Source organism: Dama dama, chromosome 16 (assembly GCF_033118175.1).
Source record: "Dama dama isolate Ldn47 chromosome 16, ASM3311817v1, whole genome shotgun sequence".
Classification (NCBI taxonomy): Eukaryota; Metazoa; Chordata; class Mammalia; order Artiodactyla; family Cervidae; genus Dama; species Dama dama.
In genome coordinates this window covers 27,144,705-27,163,607 of record NC_083696.1, presented here as the reverse complement: position 1 = coordinate 27,163,607, position 18,903 = coordinate 27,144,705, and the positions used below count along the sequence as shown (strand labels likewise).

Genomic DNA, 18,903 nt, shown 5'->3' with positions numbered 1-18,903 from the left:
GAACCACCTGCTGCAACTAAGACCTGGCGCAGCCAAATAAACAAGCATTTTTTTAAAAAAGAAATATCCTTTAAAAAAATAAAATTTAAGGTAGTGATGAAATAAAAGCAAATGAAAGTTAAATACTAAATCACGTGTGATATTTTGTTTGGACTAAATATCTGTACCAGTATCAGAGCAGACAGGGCAGCATTCTCCTTCAGGTATAATTGTTTGGGGGCACATCTGAGGGTGGCACTTGGTCTCATCACAAAGGACTTTTCCATTCAAGCAGAGGCAGGTGGTACAGGGCTCCGGAGACCACACAGCTTTGTTATACATGATCATCCCATTTGCCAAACAGTGTCCTTTCTTTCCTAGAAGAGAACAGTAACATTTGAATTCCTTGTCTGATCACTAGCACCTTTGAATGGAAGTGAGCCCAATGTGAAGCCCAGAGTGATGGAGCCGCACGAGAATAACATTATATGTTCATTCATACATAGGGTAAAAGTATCTTACAGATGTAACCCCTTGAAGTGCTTTTCACATGTGCTCTCAAGCCCTCTTACTTCTCCAAGTGGACCTGAGTGGACCTCCTCATGGTGACTTGACTCTAAATTGTGCTTTCCATCCTGCATCTGTCAGGATGGCTGAGCTATATCACAGCGACAAATAACCCTCAAGTCTGTTATTTCTTGTTCATGCTGGATATCCAATGTAGATATTGTTTGTCAAGACAAACAATAGGCTTTGTCTCCAAGCAGGCTACCCTGATGGCCACAGCAGTGGGAATGTGAGGTTGCAAATAACACACAAGCTCTAAATGTATCTAATTACATTGAACCAAGGCAAATTATATGGCTACATCTAACTTCAGAAGAGAAAAAGCAGTATAGTTCCATAACATGCCAGAAAGCAGAGAACCAGAACAGCACTAATGATGAGCCAGCCCACACTGTACCCTTCCCAGTGTGCAGATGCAGAGGTGAAATTAGGCTATATGCTTGTGGTGCTTCTGGCATTGAAGTCTCAATGATGCACTGCAGCTATCTCTGTTTTTAGAATTGTTGTGTTGTTGAAATACAAATCTAATACCCTTTTAAAGTGCACAGTGCAGTGGGTTTTAGTATCTTATTCTCTCTTCATACATGGATAAGTGTGTCAGCTAAGCAGGCCATTAGACAGCCAATTTGAATGTTAGAGGTGATGTTTTCCTTCTAATCCTAATGTTAGTCCTGATAACTCTTCTCCATTTGATGAGCCACTGTCCCCTCATGTGAGCTCTCACATTCGTCTCCTCTTCCTCACCACTGTGTTAGCCCTGTTCATCTCTAGGTGTATACCCAAGGGAACAGGAATTCAGATAGAAGCTTGTACACAAATATCCGTAGCTGTGCTATTCATAGTAGCCAAAAGGTGGAAACAGCACATAGTTATCCATCAGTGGATGAAAGGATAAACAAAACATGGTGTTTCTGTGCAGTGAAATATCATTCAGCCATAAAAAAGAATGAAGTACATACTACATGAGTGAACCTTGAAAACACTAGGCCAAGTGAAAGCAGTCAGACACAAAGGGCCACGTATTATAGTATTCCTTTCATATTAGAAATACAGAATAGACAAATTCATAGAGACAGAAAGATTAGTGATTGCCAGAGACTTGGAGGGGGAGGGGAAGGGTAGGAGAAAATGGGGAGTAAGTGCTTAACATGTATGCAGTTCTCTTTTAGGGTGAAGAAAATGTTCAGGAACTAAGTAGTGGTGATGGTTGTACAGTATTGTGAATATACTAAATGTCACTGGATTAATTGTACACTATATAATGGTTAAATGATGTTTTATGTTATGTGTATTTTATCACAATTTTAGAAAAGTCCGTTTTCCAGACCACTGGAAAACATTTTAGGACAATTTAGAAATGTTTAGTATACATTGTCTATACTTTATGCACATCACCCTATATTGTATACTTTTAAAACAGATTTGAGATCACTATGCACACTGCTTTTCAGTCTTTTTATTTTCTGTTATTATAGCTTGGATATCTTTCCACATAATTAGAGAAATTGACTTCATCATTCTTTAAGAGTTATGGGTACACTATAATTATCATTTTAGATTCCCTGCCTTGAGACTCTTTCTTCTCTCCAATCATGTTGTAAATATGACCTAAATTGTCTATTTTCATCATAATTGTATGTTATTTCTGTTAGCTTCATGGAAATGACATCTTTTAAAAGTATTTGGTTCTCTTGAGACAAATATGAAGTATTGGTCACAGAACATTATGTGGTAATATTTTCTTTTGTCTTCTCAGAGTTTTATGTAATGATAACATATGTATAATATAATTACTTTTTCCTTCCAAACCTGGAAAAATGTGGACCATTACATATTAGTGTTTAAAATGCCTAGTTGAGATCTTTGGAAGACTTCTCCAATCTTTTCAAACTTTAAAAAATCAGGAAAAAAAATCTGTAATTTGGTCTATATAAAATAAATTCAATGGCTTAACTTCATATTTGGTTGAAAATATTTAATAGCCATGAGTTCATAGACTCATCTGAATCATTTATTTCTATATCCTAGATAACCTGTCATGATAAATGACATGTATATTACTATAGTATGATTACAACTATTTAAAATACATGGCATAGTAAACAGACTGGAAATAATAAACCAAATAGTAAGTATGGTTTTATAAATATAGTTGTGGAATAAGTAATGTTTTTCTTTTTTCCAATAATTTTATAAGTATATTCTATAAATGATTTTTAATTATTTCACAATTTATCTTTGTAGATTAAACTAAAAGATAATAACTTGAATTTTTAAAAATTTTCTTCATGGAGGTTCTCTCTCTCTTCCTCTCTCCTACTATTTTCTTACCTGGTAACACATTATAGCTTGATTCTACTCCAGGAACACTTAAAAAAGATTCAAATTTTTCCTCCATACTGTAATCCAAGTTAATTATGGGAAGTTTTGCTGCAGGTGTAACTGTCTTCATCTGATGAATTCCAAGCTGTCTAACAGATCTGTGGGTGGGCAAGGAACTTTTTCTCAGTCTTCTATAATACATCTTCCTTCTTTGCCTCCTAGAAGTTTCTTCATTTTGTCCAAAGTCAGTTTGAAAAATGAGAAGCAGAAGAAAACAATACAAGCTTGAAAACTTCATGCTTTCTTTTTCACCATTTGATTCCTAGGATGAACATGAAACAGAATTTTGAAGTTAGTGAGTAAATTTTTACCTCTGAAAATTGGCTTATAATTGCCTGTATCCCTCAGCAGCAGTCTTTGAGAAATAAAACCTAGATATATGGGCTCAATGCTGTATTATTACTGCCAAGTCAGAATTTAGAATTTTCCTGTCAGAACCAAAGGTTTTTGTTTTTGTTTTTGTTTGGCTGCACTGGATCTTCATTGCTACATGCAGGCTTTCTCTAGTTGCAGGTGAGCGGGGGCTAGTGCTCATTACAGTGCACGGGCTTCTCTTGTTGCGAAGCACAGGCTCTGCGTGCTCAGGCTTCAGTAGTCCCAACACACGGGCTCAGCAGCTGTGGTGTGCAGGCTCTAGGGAAGGCTCTAGGGAAGTTGTGACTCGTGGGCTCTAGAGCGCCAGCCCAGTTGTGGGATGCCGGGTTAGTTGCTCCTTGGCATGTAGAATCTTCCTGGTCCAGGGATCTAACCCATGTCCCCTGTATTGGCAGGCAAATTCTTACCCACTGTACCACTATGGAAGTCCAAAGAAATTTTAGTATTTTATCTTTATCTTTATAGACCAGACATGAGCAAACTTCTGTCTATAAAGAACCAGACAGTAAATATTTTAGGTTTTACAGGCCATGCATTCTTGTTATAACTCCTCCACTCAACTCTTGTAATATGGAAGTAGCCAATATGTACGCAAGTAGGTGTGGCTGTGTTCCTATAGAACTCTATTTACAAAAACAGGCAGTGGGTCGGACTTAGCCCCTAGGCAGTAATTTGCCAGCCTCTTTCTGGACCGCTGTGTTGTAGGTTTCCGGAGGTTACTTGGGAGATTTCTCTCCACCTGTCTGCCAAGTCATTCTGTGACTAATGTCATCCACAACTTATTTTCCCAGCTCTTCTGTTCTAGTCTTATATTCTCTAGTGTTTTTTCTTTGTTGGGAAGGAAGCAGCATAATTTCATCATATAAGAATAATAGCAAACTAATACCAGTTAGAAAGAGGTAAGAGAGACAAAGTAACTTTTAATCATCTGGTCTTAAGAGCAGCACATGGCCCAGTACATGATAAAGCTGAAAAACATGTTTAAGAAATGAATACTTTTTCAAACCATAAACATTAGTTCAGTTCAGCATGGAGTAGCACAAAACAAAAATCTCTGAGAGGGGGAAAATCCAAATTAATCTCCTGCACACTGCCTAGAGGGAGTTCCTTCCCAGGCTGAAGCCGAGGGTGAAGACCCAAGCAGAGCCTCACAATCTCCCAGAGCTGAAGAAACAAAACCCGGGGTCCCAGAGAGGCAAGAATTTGCAAAGCAGAGCACAGAGAGGTGAAAGCAACCCTGAGAAAGCCTTCCAAAGATACCAGTTCTTCAACTGAGTACTGATTAACACGTTTGTATGAGTAGACTCCTCAGCACTGAAGAAAGAACTACCATGAATGACCAAAAAAAAATCTTTGGGATAGAAAAGACTGGACAGACTCCATGTGTCCACCAGTCATAGTGGAGAACCTATACTGCAAAGGGCATCAGGCAGAATGCTCAGAAGGGCATTGGCACATCAAAGAAGACAGTTTACTCTGGGCTAATGGCTGATCTGATCACATTCAACAGAACTGAACAGCAAGCCTTCTGGAAAGGATCAGACTATATGTAACAACTTAACCATGTCCCAGAGCACTCAGCAAGGGTTGGGAAAGTCAGCAAAAATTTACCAGGCACAAAGCAGGAATTGTTGACCCATAGTGATGAGGAAAATCAATCCATTGAAACACATCCATAGCACAGCTGACATAATTATTAAATAGGTCATTAAAAGTTATAAACACTTTAATTTCAAAGTTATTAAAACTATAATTCGTATGTTCAGGAAGATAGAGGAAAGATACTTAACGAAATCCAAATTGAACTTATAAAGATATAAAATACAATGTGAGAGAGAATAAACTATACTGCAAGGGATGAATAGGACATTAGACACCATAGGAAAAAATTAGTAAAGTGGAAAATATAGTCGTAGAAGTTATTCAAAATGAAACACACACGCACACAAGACCAGTAAAAAACATGAATGGAGCATCATCAAATTGTTGGGCAACTTTAAGTAGATCAGTTTACATCCAGTTCCAGTCCCTGAAGGAACTGTGTTTGAAGAAATAAAGACTGGTCTTTGCCCAAATATGAAGAAAATTATAAAGCCACATATCCAAGATCAATAGACCCCCAAAATAAGAAATATGAAGAAAATTCTGTCAAATATTCTTCATAATCAAATTGCTTTTAAGCCAGTAATAAGGAGAACATCTTAAAAGTAACTGGAGAAAAAACATAAGAATAGAATAAAAGACTTCTCATTCAGAATAGTCCAAGCCAGAAGACAATGGAGCAATAGCTTTTAGGTATTGGGGGAAAAAATAAATAAACCTAGGGTTCTTTATTTTTTTTTAAGATTTTTCTTCTTTTTTTTTTTTTTTGATGTGGACCATTTTAAAAGTCATCATTGAATTTATAACAGTATTGTTTCTCTTTTATGTTTTGGTTTTTTGGTCAAGAGGCATGTAGGCTCTTAGCTCCCTGACCAGGAATTGAGCCAGCACCCCTTTCTTTGGAAGGCAAACTCTTAATCACTGGACTGCCAGGAGAGTCCCTATTTAGAGTTGTATACTCAGTGAAAATGTCTTTCAGAAACACAGGCAAAATAAAGACTTTTTCAGACATAGAAAAGCTGAAGAAATTAATCACCAGCAGAAATGCACTACAAAAAATGCTACCATGTAAGGAAAATTATATTAGATGGAATTATGGAGCTACACAAACTAATGAAAGCCACAGGAAATAGCATATAAGTGGATAAGTACTCTTTTATTTTTAAATCTCTTTTAAAAATTATTGTTTAATACAGTCATATGTTTAACAGTTGTGTTAATATAATAATACCGTATTTTGGGATTTCTATCTTAAGTGAAAGTAAAATGTATGACAACAGAAGCAGAAAGGAGAAAGTGTAAATATACTGTTGTAATGTACTTAGAAGTAAAGTGGAATATCAATTGAAGGTAAACTGTAATAAGTTAAAGATACATATTATATGCCCTAAGGTAACCACTAAACAAAAAGAGTTATAGCTAATAAGCCAATAAAGGTGTTAAAGTGGAATAATAAAAATAATCCAAAACATTACGTGTGCTATGTATTGTGCTCAGCCACTCAGTCGTGTCTGACTCTTTGCAACCCTATGGACTGTAGCCCACTAGGCTCCTCTATCCTTGGGATATTCCAGTTAATAATACTAGAGTGGATTGCCATTCCCTTCTCCAGAGGATCTTCCCAACCCAGAGATCGATCCAGCGTCTCCTGTGTTGGCAGGCGGATTCTTTACCACTGAGGCACCTGTAAATCATATTGAATATGGATTCATTAACTGCTACAATTAAAAAGGAAGAGGCTATCCAAGTACAATTTTTAAAAATTAAGACCCAACTCTATGCTGCCTATAAGAAACTCATGCTAAATAAAAACACAAGTAGGCTAAAATTACAAGGATGGAAAATACACCTCAGTAACACTAATCAAAAAAAAAAAGTGGATGGAAAATTTTAGCAATAAAGTATTTTGCCACCAGGGTTTCCCTGGTGGCTCAGTGGTAAAAAATTCGCCTGCTAATGCAGGAAACACAGGTTTGATCCCTGGGTCAGTAGGATCCCCTGGAGAAGAAATTGGTAACCCACTCCAGTATTCTTTCCTGGGAAAGCCCATGGACAGAGGAGCCTGGAGACCGTCCATGAGATCACAAAGAGTCAGACATGATTTAGCAACTAAACAACAGCAATATTTTTTTTTTTTTACATAATGCTGTTTCACACTTAATAGACTACAGTGTACTGTGAACATAACGTTTATGCACTTGAAAACAAACAAACAAAATGTGTGACTCTCCTTATTGGTGGTCTAATCAAATCCACAACATCTCTGTATTATGCTTGTATGCTCATTTAATCAGAATTGCATGTTCCTTTATTTATGATCTTACTTTTAGTTTTTGTTTTTATTTTGCTCAGGTAATGCTTCTGTTTCCTTGCAATCTGTATCATTTATAATGGTGCTTCACTCTATAGAACTTAGATTTTGAATGAATCTTTGAAGTTATCTACTTTTCCATTAGTGGGAAATTCTTTATCATCCATGTTCAAACTGCTCTGCCAGAAAAGTCTTCCTTTGATTGAGCTACAATTTGTTGTTGATCACATCATGGCTCATAAGAGGTTTAAAGATAAGAGCCACATTTACACAGTTATCTTTCCTCTGAGTTCTTAATCTTTTTTATCAATGCTTTTAAAGATGTATTTAAGTTTCTAAAAATAGTACATAGTTTTTAAAAACTCAAAATGATATGTAGGCATAAAAGACGAGTTGCCTTAACCATAATTCATACTTTAGTACAAGGGTAGGCATACTTTTTCTTCAGGGTCCAGAGAGTAAACATTTTCAGCTTTGCAAGACAACAGTCTCTGTTGAAATTGCTCAACTTTGTTATTGTACCCCAAAATAGCAATGTACAAGAAGTAAATGGATGGCCACAACTATGTTCTGATGGCACTTTGAAAAATAGGATTTGGCCTGTGGGCCATAGTTTCCCAACCACTAGTTTAAGAGTATCTTTCAAGATGCCTCCTAAACATGTATGAACATATACATTTAAATGTAAATGAACTATTCTATATATGTTTTAGTACAACCTGTTTTCTTTCCATTCAGTAATAAATTGTGGTCATATGGACATATATAGCAATGTTTATAAATATATATGGTCTGTGCACTCTATTTTCATTCCATAGGTTACATAACAATTTAGTGATGGATACTTAATTTTTTTTCATTTTTCTTTTATTATAAACACTCCTGTGAGAATTCCTTGGCAACCCAGTGGTTGATACTCCACCCTTTCACTGCCCATGGCCCATGTTCAATCCCTGGTTAGTTAATATATTTTTGCATTGTTTTACTTTCAGCCTTTCATATTTTCAATATACTTTCTATTAGCATATCATTTTTAATGTAATATGACAGTTTTTATCTTTGATCTTTTAATTGAATATTTTGTCTATTTATATTTACTGTAACATGATGCGTTTGGATTGAAATCTATTTGCCAACTATCTGTTTTCTAGTTGTCCTGCCTGCTCTGTGTGTTTTTTTTTTTCCTTCTCTCTTGCTTGTTTTTATTATTCCACTAGTAATTATATACTTTTTCCTTTTATGTTCTTTGTAGAGATTACCACATATATCCTTGACTTATTGAGTCTAATATAAATTAGTACCTTTATCTATACCTGGATGGCTTTAACTTTACTTACCTGATTCTGGCACATCTACTACTTTTGTTACATATTTTAGTTCTTTATTCAAAAGACGATGATAATGATTTTATGCTCACAATTCACTTAGATCAGGCTCTCTCAATCTTAGCACTATTAACATTTGTTTCAGATAATTCCTTTTTGTAGTGGAGTGGGGGAGCTGGCCCTTGTATATTTAGTAGCATCCCTAGCTTCTGCTCAGTAGATACCACTACCTCTCAGTTATAGCAACCAAAAATATCTTCAAATATTACCATATGTGTCTTGGGAGATGGAAAGAATCAGTCTACCTCCAGTTAAGAAACACTGGTTTAGGTCTATGTAAATATTTATCCTTTTTCTTTCTCCTTATTTCTTCCTGCATCTCCAGTCTTCTATCAGGATTATTTTCTTCTTAATTGAAGAATAGCTTTTAGTAATTCCTTTAGTGCAGGACTACTGGTGACCAGTTCTTTTTATGTTTGTTTATATGAAAATGTTCATATCTTATGTTCATTCTGAAAGAATGTATTTACTAAATATGGAATTCTAGGTTAGCAAGTGTCTTAGCATTTTGAAGATTTCACTCCAGTGTCTTCTTTTTTCCATATTTTGTATTGAGTAGTCATCTGTCAATCTAATTATTTTTCCTTTAAAGGTAACTTTTTTAGGCTGCCTTTAAGGTATTCTCTATTTGGGATTCATAGCACTTCTTGAATCTGTGATCTTATATTCATCAAATTTGGAAACTTCTTAGCCCTTACCTCTTCAAATAATACTCTCCTGCTTCTTTCTCCTTTTTATTTTTAGAACTACAATGACATGTATGATGTGTTAGTTACTCAGTTGTGTCCACCTCTTTGCTATCCCATGGACTATAGTTTGCCAGGCTTCTCTGTCCATGGAATTCTCCAGGCAAGAATACTGGAGTGGGTTGCCATTTCCTTCTCCAACATGTATGATAGTCTTCTCATTATGTCTTTAATGTCACTTTCTCTCATATTTTTCATCCTTCTGTCACCCTGTGATTGATCCTGGTTATTCCACTAACCTCTGTTCCATTTACTATCTGTTCAGCTGTGGTTTATCCACTATTGAATCCATTCATTGACTTACTTGTTTCTGTTTTTGTGGTTTCTTAGCTTTTCGGGTTTTCAGTAGGTTTTTATTCTTTCTGATTCTCTACTGAAATTTTTAATCTTTCATGTTTTCAAAATGGTAATCACAGTTATTTAAGTCTGAGTCTGACAACTCCATTTTGGAACCCTTTATATGTCTATTTCTATTGTCTGTTATTTCTTTTTAGATTTTTAGCCATTTTCTTCTGTTTCTTCTTATGCCTGATGGCATTTGACTGCTAGCCATTACATATGAAAAATTATGAAAATACTTTGAAGCCTATAATGATATATTATTTATCCCAAAACAATTTACATTCAAACATGAAATTAAGTGTACTATCAGTCATAAATTACATGATTTGAAGCTGAGTTTCACTATATCTAGTTAATAATTATATTTTAGGTCCCAATCCAAAGCCTGGTGATTTCATCAGCATCACTTTTCCCTACCACCCCTGCTATTTGCCTGCTCCTTTCCTTGAGTTTTGTTTTTGTCATAACTTGGAGAGGCTGTTTTAAAGCTATACTAAGCTTCTTAGTCACCTCTTTTGGTTCCATAGATGCCACCAGAAGAAAAGCTCTTTGGATCTTAGTTTTGTCCTAAATATTGGCCCTGTTATTTTCCCTACTTTTTTAAAAAATAATTCTCAGCAGTCTAAATTGCCTAGATTACAATTATGAGAAGCAAAAGTCCCCTCAGATTAGTTACTATTTCGCTGAAAATTTATCCTCTTTCTTTAAGAGAATGTTTTCAGTTGTAAATTTTTTTGAATTCTTTTATGTCAGGAAATGTTACTTTGTTTAGCTGGAAATAGAACTATGATTTTAAAATCATTTTTCTTCAATACTTTATAGGTATTGTTCCATTTGGTTTTTGTATCTGCTCTTATTGATGAAAAGTTTAGCTTGAATCTGATTCTCATCTCTTTGTAATAAATCCTTTTTCCTCTCTCTGGAGAGGTTCTTTTCAGATCTTAAACTTATTTTTAATATTCAGAAGTTTTAACATAATATTCAGGGTTTTTTTGTTTGTTTTTTCCTTCTTTATGTATCCTTCTTGGGATCTTTTACTCCCAAGTAAAAGATATCTTTCTTTTCCACATACATTCTTTTAATTCAGTTCTTTCCTATACCTATTCAAGGCTGTGTTTTTCCTCTTTAAATTCATTCAAATCTCCTTGTATTTGAAAGATTCCTCATGGTTTCTGTCTCACCACAAGTTTCCCTTTTTATTTCCTACATAGCTATATATCCATGTGTGTATTTATTTGTAATATATCTTCTCTTATTTCTAGGTATTTGGTGAGAGGAAAGGAGTGATATCTGCTTAGCTTGCCCTCTTGAATCTTGGTAGTTCTTTTTATAACTTCATCCAACAGAATTATCCTCCTCTAGTCAGGTTGTACTTGGGTCATATGCTGACTTATCACCACTTTACCTTAGCTCAACAAATAGCAGCCTCTAAGGTATTTTCATGTCAACTAACCTCAGCATGCAATCTTTTTTTCAGTATATATGTACATTAATTACTGCATTTCAAACCCTTTACTGTAGGTCATTGAGATGAAACTATATTAGAACAATGTTTTGTAATCTACATTAGTTTTTTAAAAAACTAACTTGCAAAATGTGAGGGAGGAGCAAATTCCCTAGCTGATTGGCAGCTGAAACTGTAAAAGTCAATTCAGAGAGCAAGTAATATGTTGGGAAGAAATGATAACAGCCGCAGGGGAAAGCAATATGAAAAGTTGGCTCATGAGACCGGGTAGAAATAGAATTTGCTAAGTGGCAGGGGAGGTGAACTGTGATAGTGTGAATTCTGTGTTCTACATAAAATCTGTACGTGGAGATCTTCTTGCTTTGACAGTTGACAGTTGGATATGTAGCTCTCCATTCTATGGTAGGTAAGAGTTATGAGGAGTCAGGCCTCTGGATCTAAGGGCTCTGGAGGTAAACTTAATGAGTGTCTCAGGCATCATGTTGTCCCTGAGCCTCTTAACAAGAGTACTGCCCAAGCTCACTCTTCTCCCATTATCCCTACCTCTCTCTCTTTGTCTCCCCCACCCCAAATTGGCTCATTTTTGCTTATACAGAAGTCTAAATAGATACATACAGAAATAAATTTACAGAGCTATCTTAATTTTAACAAAATCAGACTCTAAATAGTCTCACTGAAATGTTTAAATAATTTTTATGAAATGGCCTCTCAATACTAATTTTATCATTGATGCCTAGGCCTTTGTTATTTTCAGTGATTTATAAAATTTCACATTGCATTTAATATTCACTTTATAATTGAGTGAATATGTTTCTAGAGGTAAACTTTTATGACACAGTAGGTCCAACCACTGTAGGCATTATTTTGATCAAGTAAAATTGTCTTTCTTTTTAGTATTTTTTGTGTTTATCCCAACATTAAATATCATCTGTAAATCCTGATTAACTTGTTTTTTTTTTTTTTCATTAAAGTTGTTCATCAGCTGTCTTAAGTAAGCTTTAGAAGGGTTTAAATTCAGTTTTAATCTTCTACACAAAGCCACAAGATACCTATTATCCCTTTTAACTTCACTTAGTAGGCTTAAAATGAAAAACATTTTTACTTAATGCTTTATGCTCTTTAGGACTTTAAAATAGAAAAGAATGAAATTTTCAAACCAACTTATACTTCTATTGAACAAGTAATTATATTTAAACTTATAAAAATATATTTAATCCTACTTTCATAAAGTTTTAAATAGTTCAGAAGTAGCCATCCTGAAAAAAGAAAACAAGTAAACAAAATAATGTACACTTTAAACTTTAAAAATCTATTAGTAAGAGCTAATTTCCTCAAGTGCTAAACATATTTGCAATACAAAACACCCAAATATTAAAACCATTCCACACACTTTAGTAGAAACTTAAAATTTAAAACGTTTTACCTGGAAATCTAAACTAAGTAGGTTTTGCTTGGTGTCATTTAAGTCTCCAGATGAAAATGAAACAAAACCAGAGCTTTCTTTAAGACAAAGAAGGGAGTATTGAAAAATGTTAACTGACTTCTTTGTAAAATCTAAAATAACTGCCTCCCTTGGGGTTACATGCCTTTCAGTTCTTTGTGCAGAAAATCAGCCAAGAGAGTAACTAGGGAAAATGGTTACCAAGGCAAATATTTGTTCTAAATCACGGGAAAATGGAAAGCAGCAGGGGGTGGGGAGGAAAGCTTTAGTCCGTAGGCTGAGAAAGTAGAGCTGGAAGCACAAAAGTGGGGCTTAAGAAATGTGTGATTTTCACAGACTAATTGCATTAAAAACGTTAACACTTATACTAGCCTTCATGTCACTTGAGCTTTATCAGACAGCAGAGATACTATTGTTGCCAAGTTAGAGGACCGTACATTCCTGGGATGCCTTTAATTGGGTTAATGTTATTTAAATCTCTAATCAGCTCCCTACCAGCCATACCAATCTCACACACAATGTTGTTAACAAATCAGGGCTTCCCTGGTGGCTCAGTGGTAAAGAATTCGCCTACAGGCGGACACGGGTTTGATCCCTGATCCAGGAAGACCCCACATGCGGCAGAGCAACTAAGCCTGCTGTAATGAGAAGCCTGCACACTGCAACTGAGAGTAGCGCACACAGTAACAAAGACCAAGAACAGCCAAAAATAAATAAATTTTTTAAAAGCTGTTATATATTAGTGTCACTGAAATCATATAACTTCCAACCTTAAGCAATAATAAAATAGTCAGGAGAGCGGTGAGGCTTCTGATTAGGGCAAATTGGTTATCTAGTTCAGCCTCAGTTTCCTCATCTGCAAATGAGCAGGTCACAGTCAGATCAAGGTTCCTGGCCCATAGTGCTGCTTATGGGGGACCTTGGATGAATTACTGCTGTTTGTAACTAACATTTATTCTTTATACAGCTGGGATGGTAATACCTACCTTTCAAATTTTTGTGCAAGTAGAATGAATAGCATATATAAAATTCCTGTCATAGACTAGGTAATTTTAATATCTGCTTTTTAAAATTCTTACTTTACCTCAGGGGTCTAAATTGCTTGACAGAGAAGAGCTACATTTTTGTCTTTCCAAAATCTTAATGTGACTTGGATAGACCAAATCAAGATGATAGATTGAGCACATGGGCCACCCAAATTCCTAAAACTAAAAACTACATTTTCTTTTAAAAATGTAGTACTGCACCACAAAATTATTAGTACTATTAGAAGACAAAATTTTTTATAAATTCCTTAAAGACTGAAAGCATATAGGCTCTGTCTGACAGGTGACACTATAGCCCAAACAGGTGTAAGACAGGATAATTTTGTGGGTGTTCCAAGTTTAAAAATTATAGATCTTAGGAATGGTGAGATACATTCGGAAACAGCACTCAGCAGAAGCAGGGTATATGACCCCAATCCTCCTGATGTCTCCATCATTTGTTCCAAGTATTATGCATTTACCTCCAAACTGAACCCGTGTTCTCATCTACTTGGTCTTGCATGTCTAATTGAAAAGGGAGCTCCCATGTTCAGAATCCAAACTAGCTCAACTGAGTACAAACACTAAGTTGACTATCTCTACCCACACATTCTGAGCTTTTCGTCAGTGTTTCTAACATAAGTAGATAGCCCAGGATTACCAAATATTTGGGAAGATACTAACATTAGAGATAGGAGTTCCCCTCGTCTCTTCCCCCAGAATACCTGCACACAATCCGAAAAGAGCTTTGGAGATTAAATCAAGAATGAGATGCCACTAGACACCTATTAGAATTGCAAAAACCAAAACAGTGAGGATACCAAATGCAAGTGAGAATGTGGGGCAGTAGGAATTCTTGTTCATTGCTGGTGGGAATACTAAATGATACAGACTCTTTTGGAGGTAGTTTGGAGGTTTTCTAGAAAAATTCTACAGTCACACTCCTTGATATTTACCCAAATAAGTTGAAACCACAAAACCTGCACACAGATGTTGACAGCAGCTTTATTCATAATTGCCAAAACTTGGAAGCAACCTTTAATAGGTGAATGGATAAACTGTGGTACATCCTACAATGGAATATTATTTAGTGCTAAAAAGAAATAGGCTACTAAGCCTTGAAAAGACATGGAGGCACTTTAAATGCTTATTGATTAGTGATTCCAGCTATGTGACATTCTGGAAAAAATAAATCTGTCAAGACAATGAAAAGGTCAGTGGTTGCCAGGGGTTGTTGGGGGGGTGGGTCAGAGAGAAATGAATAGGTGAAATCACAGAGGATTTTTAAGTCAGTGGAAAATACTCTATATGATATCATAATGATGAATACATGTCTTTGTACAATTATGTAAACTCAGAATGTGCACACCAAGAGTGAACCCTAATGTAACTTATAAACCTGAGTGATTATGTTGTATATAGGTTCATCAGATGTAACAAATACACCACTCTACTAGGGGATGTTGATAATCAGGGAGGCTGTGTGATGAGAGTACTAAGGATACATGGAAAACTTGTACTTTCCTCTCAGTTTTTCTGTGCATCTGAAACTGCTCTAAAAAAAAGAGTCTTTAGGCCTTCCCTAGGAACTTCCCTCAATCAATAACCTCAGATATGCAGATGACATCACCCTTATGGCAGAAAGTGAAGAGGAACTAAAATGCCTCTTGATGAAAGTGAAAGAGGAGAGTGAAAAAGTTGGCTTAAAGCTCAACATTCAGAAAACTAAGATCATGGCATCTGGTCTCATCACTTCATGGGAAATAGATGGGGAAACAGTGGCTGCCTTTATTTTTTGGGGCTCCAATATCACTGCAGATGGTGATTGCAGCCATAAAATTAAAAGACGCTTACTCCTTGGAAGGAAAGTTATGACCAACCTAGATAGCATATTAAAAAGCAGAGACATTACCTTGTCAACAAAACTCTGTCTAGTCAAGGCTATGCTTTTTCCAGTGGTCATATAAGGATGTGAGAGTTGGACTGTGAAGAAAGCTGAGAACCGAAAAATTGATGCTTTTGAACTGTGGTGTTGGAGAAGACTCTTGAGAGTCCCTTGGACTGCAAGGAGATCCAACCAGTCCATCCTAAAGGAGATCCAACCAGTCTATCCTAAAGGAGATCAGTCCTGGGTGTTCATTGGAAGGACTGATGCTGAAGGTGAAACTCCAGTACTTTGGCCACCTGATGTGAAGAGTTGACTCATTGGAAAAGACCCTGATGCTGGGAGGGATTGGGGGCAGGAGAAGAAGGGACGACAGAGGATGAGATGGCTGGATGGCATCACCAACTCAATGGACATGAGTTTGAGTAAACTCCGAGAGTTGGTGATGGACAGGGAGGCCTGGTGTGCTGCGATTCATGGGGTTGCAAAGAGTCGGACATGATTGAGCGACTGAACTGAACTGAGGAACTTCCCTATAGCTCAGATGGTAAAGAATCTTCCTGTAATGCAAGAGACCCAGGTTCGATCCCTGGGTCAGGAAGATCCCCTGCAGAAGGAAATGGCAACCTACTCTAGTATTCTTGCCTGGAGCATTCCATGGACAGAGGAGCCTGCCGGGCTACAGTTCATAGGGTCGCAAAGAGTCAGACGTGGCTGAGTGACACGCATACACACCCAGGCCTTCCCTGGTGGTCCAGTGATTAAGAATCTCTCTGTCAGTGCAGGAGACACGGGTTCAATCCCTGACCTGGGAAGATTCCACATGCCGTGGAACAAATAAATCCTTGTGCCACAACTTCTACAGCCTGTGAGCCACAACTACGGAAGCCCACACACCTAGAGTCCATGTTCTGCAAGGAAGAGTAGCCCCTGCTTGATGCAACTAGAGAGAGTCCATGCAGTCAAAAATAATAAAATAAAAAAAAAATTTTTAATAGTCTTTAAAAGAGAATGTGGCCTGATTTGAAATATATACATTGTTTTCAGAAGAAACAAATGTGGATAACATGCAGTATTAGACATATCGGACACATTGCTTAGAGCAAAAGGAAACTCATTCTTTTGAGAACAAGTTAGCAATAGCTATATTCTTTCCCAGCCTTCCACTTCTAGGAATCCATTATAGAAACATGTCTTTCTCTGCACAAGTGTACCTCCAGGAAAGTACTTTGAAGCATTGTACCCAAGTGTAGAGGGTAATTAAACAGTTGTATACTGACAGGGAACAGTAGGCTGTTATAAAGTTACGTGGAGAGCCTGAAGTAACTATTATACAGACATGCATAGTTGTCCACAATATTACCAAGAAGAAGAAAGAAACTTTAAAGCAGCGCATGTGCTATTATGTTACCTTCTTTTAACCTATACAATTTGGTATCTTCCTAGAGAAAAAATTGGAAGAAATAAATAACCAAATGTTAGTTATCTTTGGGTGATGGAATTATGAGAGGATTTTTAGTATGTAATTCTGTATTCTTATAATGTTTTGAGCTTTTCATAACCAGGTCAGATAAAAGGAATCTTTTTAAAAAAAATTTAACCAATCAGAAAAAGAAATAATTTAAATAGCAGCATAGAGGAGTAGCCAAGACTATTGAAGTTGCAGGGAACCAGATTGTAGTTTCTGAGGTCCCTGCTCTAAAATCTTGTGAGTTAATGGACTGTTACATGAGTCCTTCTGCAGAAACTGTTTTAACCACAGTAGTATCAACACATGGAAAATGCTGGTATTCGTGTTCTCCTCCCGTTTATTATTGCAGCCATAACTATGTTCTAAAGCTTGGCTCTGACGGCTGCTCTGCAGTTTGGTGTTGGTCACCAAACAGGATGTCAACAGGTCCTTCAGCACCCGGGCTATAAGCACAGCCAGTGCAGGTTCCAACTCCAAAACATAATTTTGAGTAAAGTCTCCTTTTCAGTATTTTTGCCTCTGTGATAGAAAGTGCCAATGAGTTAGTTTTTCTTTTAAGGTTGTAGTTGCTTATGACAGCTTTGTAGATAACACTCAGATAAAGCTAAATTTTGAAAATTTTAAGTAAGGGTCCTCTCAGAAATGGGAGTCTTAACTTACCTCAAGCCTATTCTATATCCCTTCTTAGTGTCATAGTCAAATGCCTTTTCAGCTAACTCATACTGAATTTGCTTCATCTTCCCACAAAGAATACTACACACATCTTTTGGCCACATCACATGTGGGAACACAATCCCTGGGCATTTGAAGTGCAGAATCTCAACCAGTGGACCACCAGGGAAGTCCCTACTACAGGCCTATATTAGTCAACACATTCTACTAAACAGTTCTTTAAGATCAGCATAACCATATTATAACCTGACAAGGAAATTATAAAAAAATGGGTAATTATAAATTAGCCTCACTAATGAACATAGATTTTAAAAAACTAAAATATTAGCAAACCAAATCTACTAGTATATAAATAGGATAATATATCATGACTATACTAGGTTTATTCAACAAATACCTGGTTGATTTAAGGATAAAATCCAAACATTATATGATCATCTTAATGTTTAAAGAAGAGGGAGGAAAAAAGCTTTTACATACTAGAAATAGAAGAGAACTCATTAGTCGTCAGAGTATCTACAGAAAATAACTTCTTCCACTCATAGCTATATACCCAAGAGAAGTGGAAACATAAATCCACATGAAAACTGTACACCAGTTTTTAAACTACACTCTTCATAACAGCCAAAATGTGGGAACAACTCAAATATCCAGCTGATGAATGGAGAAAGTAAGTATATTCTGTTTCTACAATGGAATATTATTCAGCAATGAAAAGGAATGCTATGATACATGCTACAACATAGATGAACCTCAAACACATTATGTTCGGTACAAGAAGCCAATCACAAGAGGCCACATATTGTATGCCTCTTTTATATGAAATGTCTACAGTAGGCAGATCCACTAGGCAGAAAGTAGATGAGTGGTTGTTGGGGTAAGGAGACTTAGAGTGGGGTGACAGAATGGGGAGTGACTGCTAATGAGTACAATGTTTCTTCATAAAGTGAAAGTTTCTTCAAATGTTCCAAAAATAGGTATCAGTGATATCTCCCAAATAAGAAAGTGAAGTCGCTCAGTCGTGTCCAACTCTTTGTGACCCCATGGACTGTAGCCTACCAGGCTCCTCCATCCATGGGATTTTCCAGGCAAGAATACTGGAGTGGGTTGCCATTTCCGCCTCCAGGAGATCTTCCCGACCCAGGGATTGAACCCGGGTCTCCCACATTGTAGGCAGACGCTTTACCATCTGAGCCACCAGGGAAGTCCATAGAAAGTGAAAGAAAGGGAAGTTGCTCAGTCTCTCTCAAATATG

The 18,903-nt window shown here is 36.5% G+C and overlaps 2 protein-coding genes across 4 annotated transcripts in view; one reads left to right on the top strand and one right to left on the bottom strand.

Annotated features, from left to right (window-relative positions):
* ECM2 (extracellular matrix protein 2) overlaps nucleotides 1-12,741 on the bottom strand; it is a 37,670-nt gene extending 24,929 nt beyond the window's left edge. For 2 of the 3 annotated variants that reach the window (XM_061163628.1, XM_061163629.1), the window contains exons 1-3: nucleotides 12,578-12,741; nucleotides 2,878-3,190; nucleotides 168-356 (exon numbers count right to left, since the gene is read on the bottom strand). In XM_061163628.1, coding sequence (XP_061019611.1) covers nucleotides 168-356; nucleotides 2,878-3,166 — 478 coding nt within the window. In that variant the 5' untranslated portion in view covers nucleotides 3,167-3,190; nucleotides 12,578-12,741. Of the gene's footprint in view, nucleotides 1-167; nucleotides 357-2,877; nucleotides 3,191-6,380; nucleotides 6,540-12,577 lie in introns of those variants that run through there. The other variant, XM_061163627.1, reaches the window with a different exon arrangement.
* The window catches only part of CENPP (centromere protein P), a 229,252-nt gene that overhangs the window by 180,790 nt on the left and 29,559 nt on the right, over nucleotides 1-18,903 (top strand). The gene's annotated exons all lie outside the window — the stretch shown is intronic.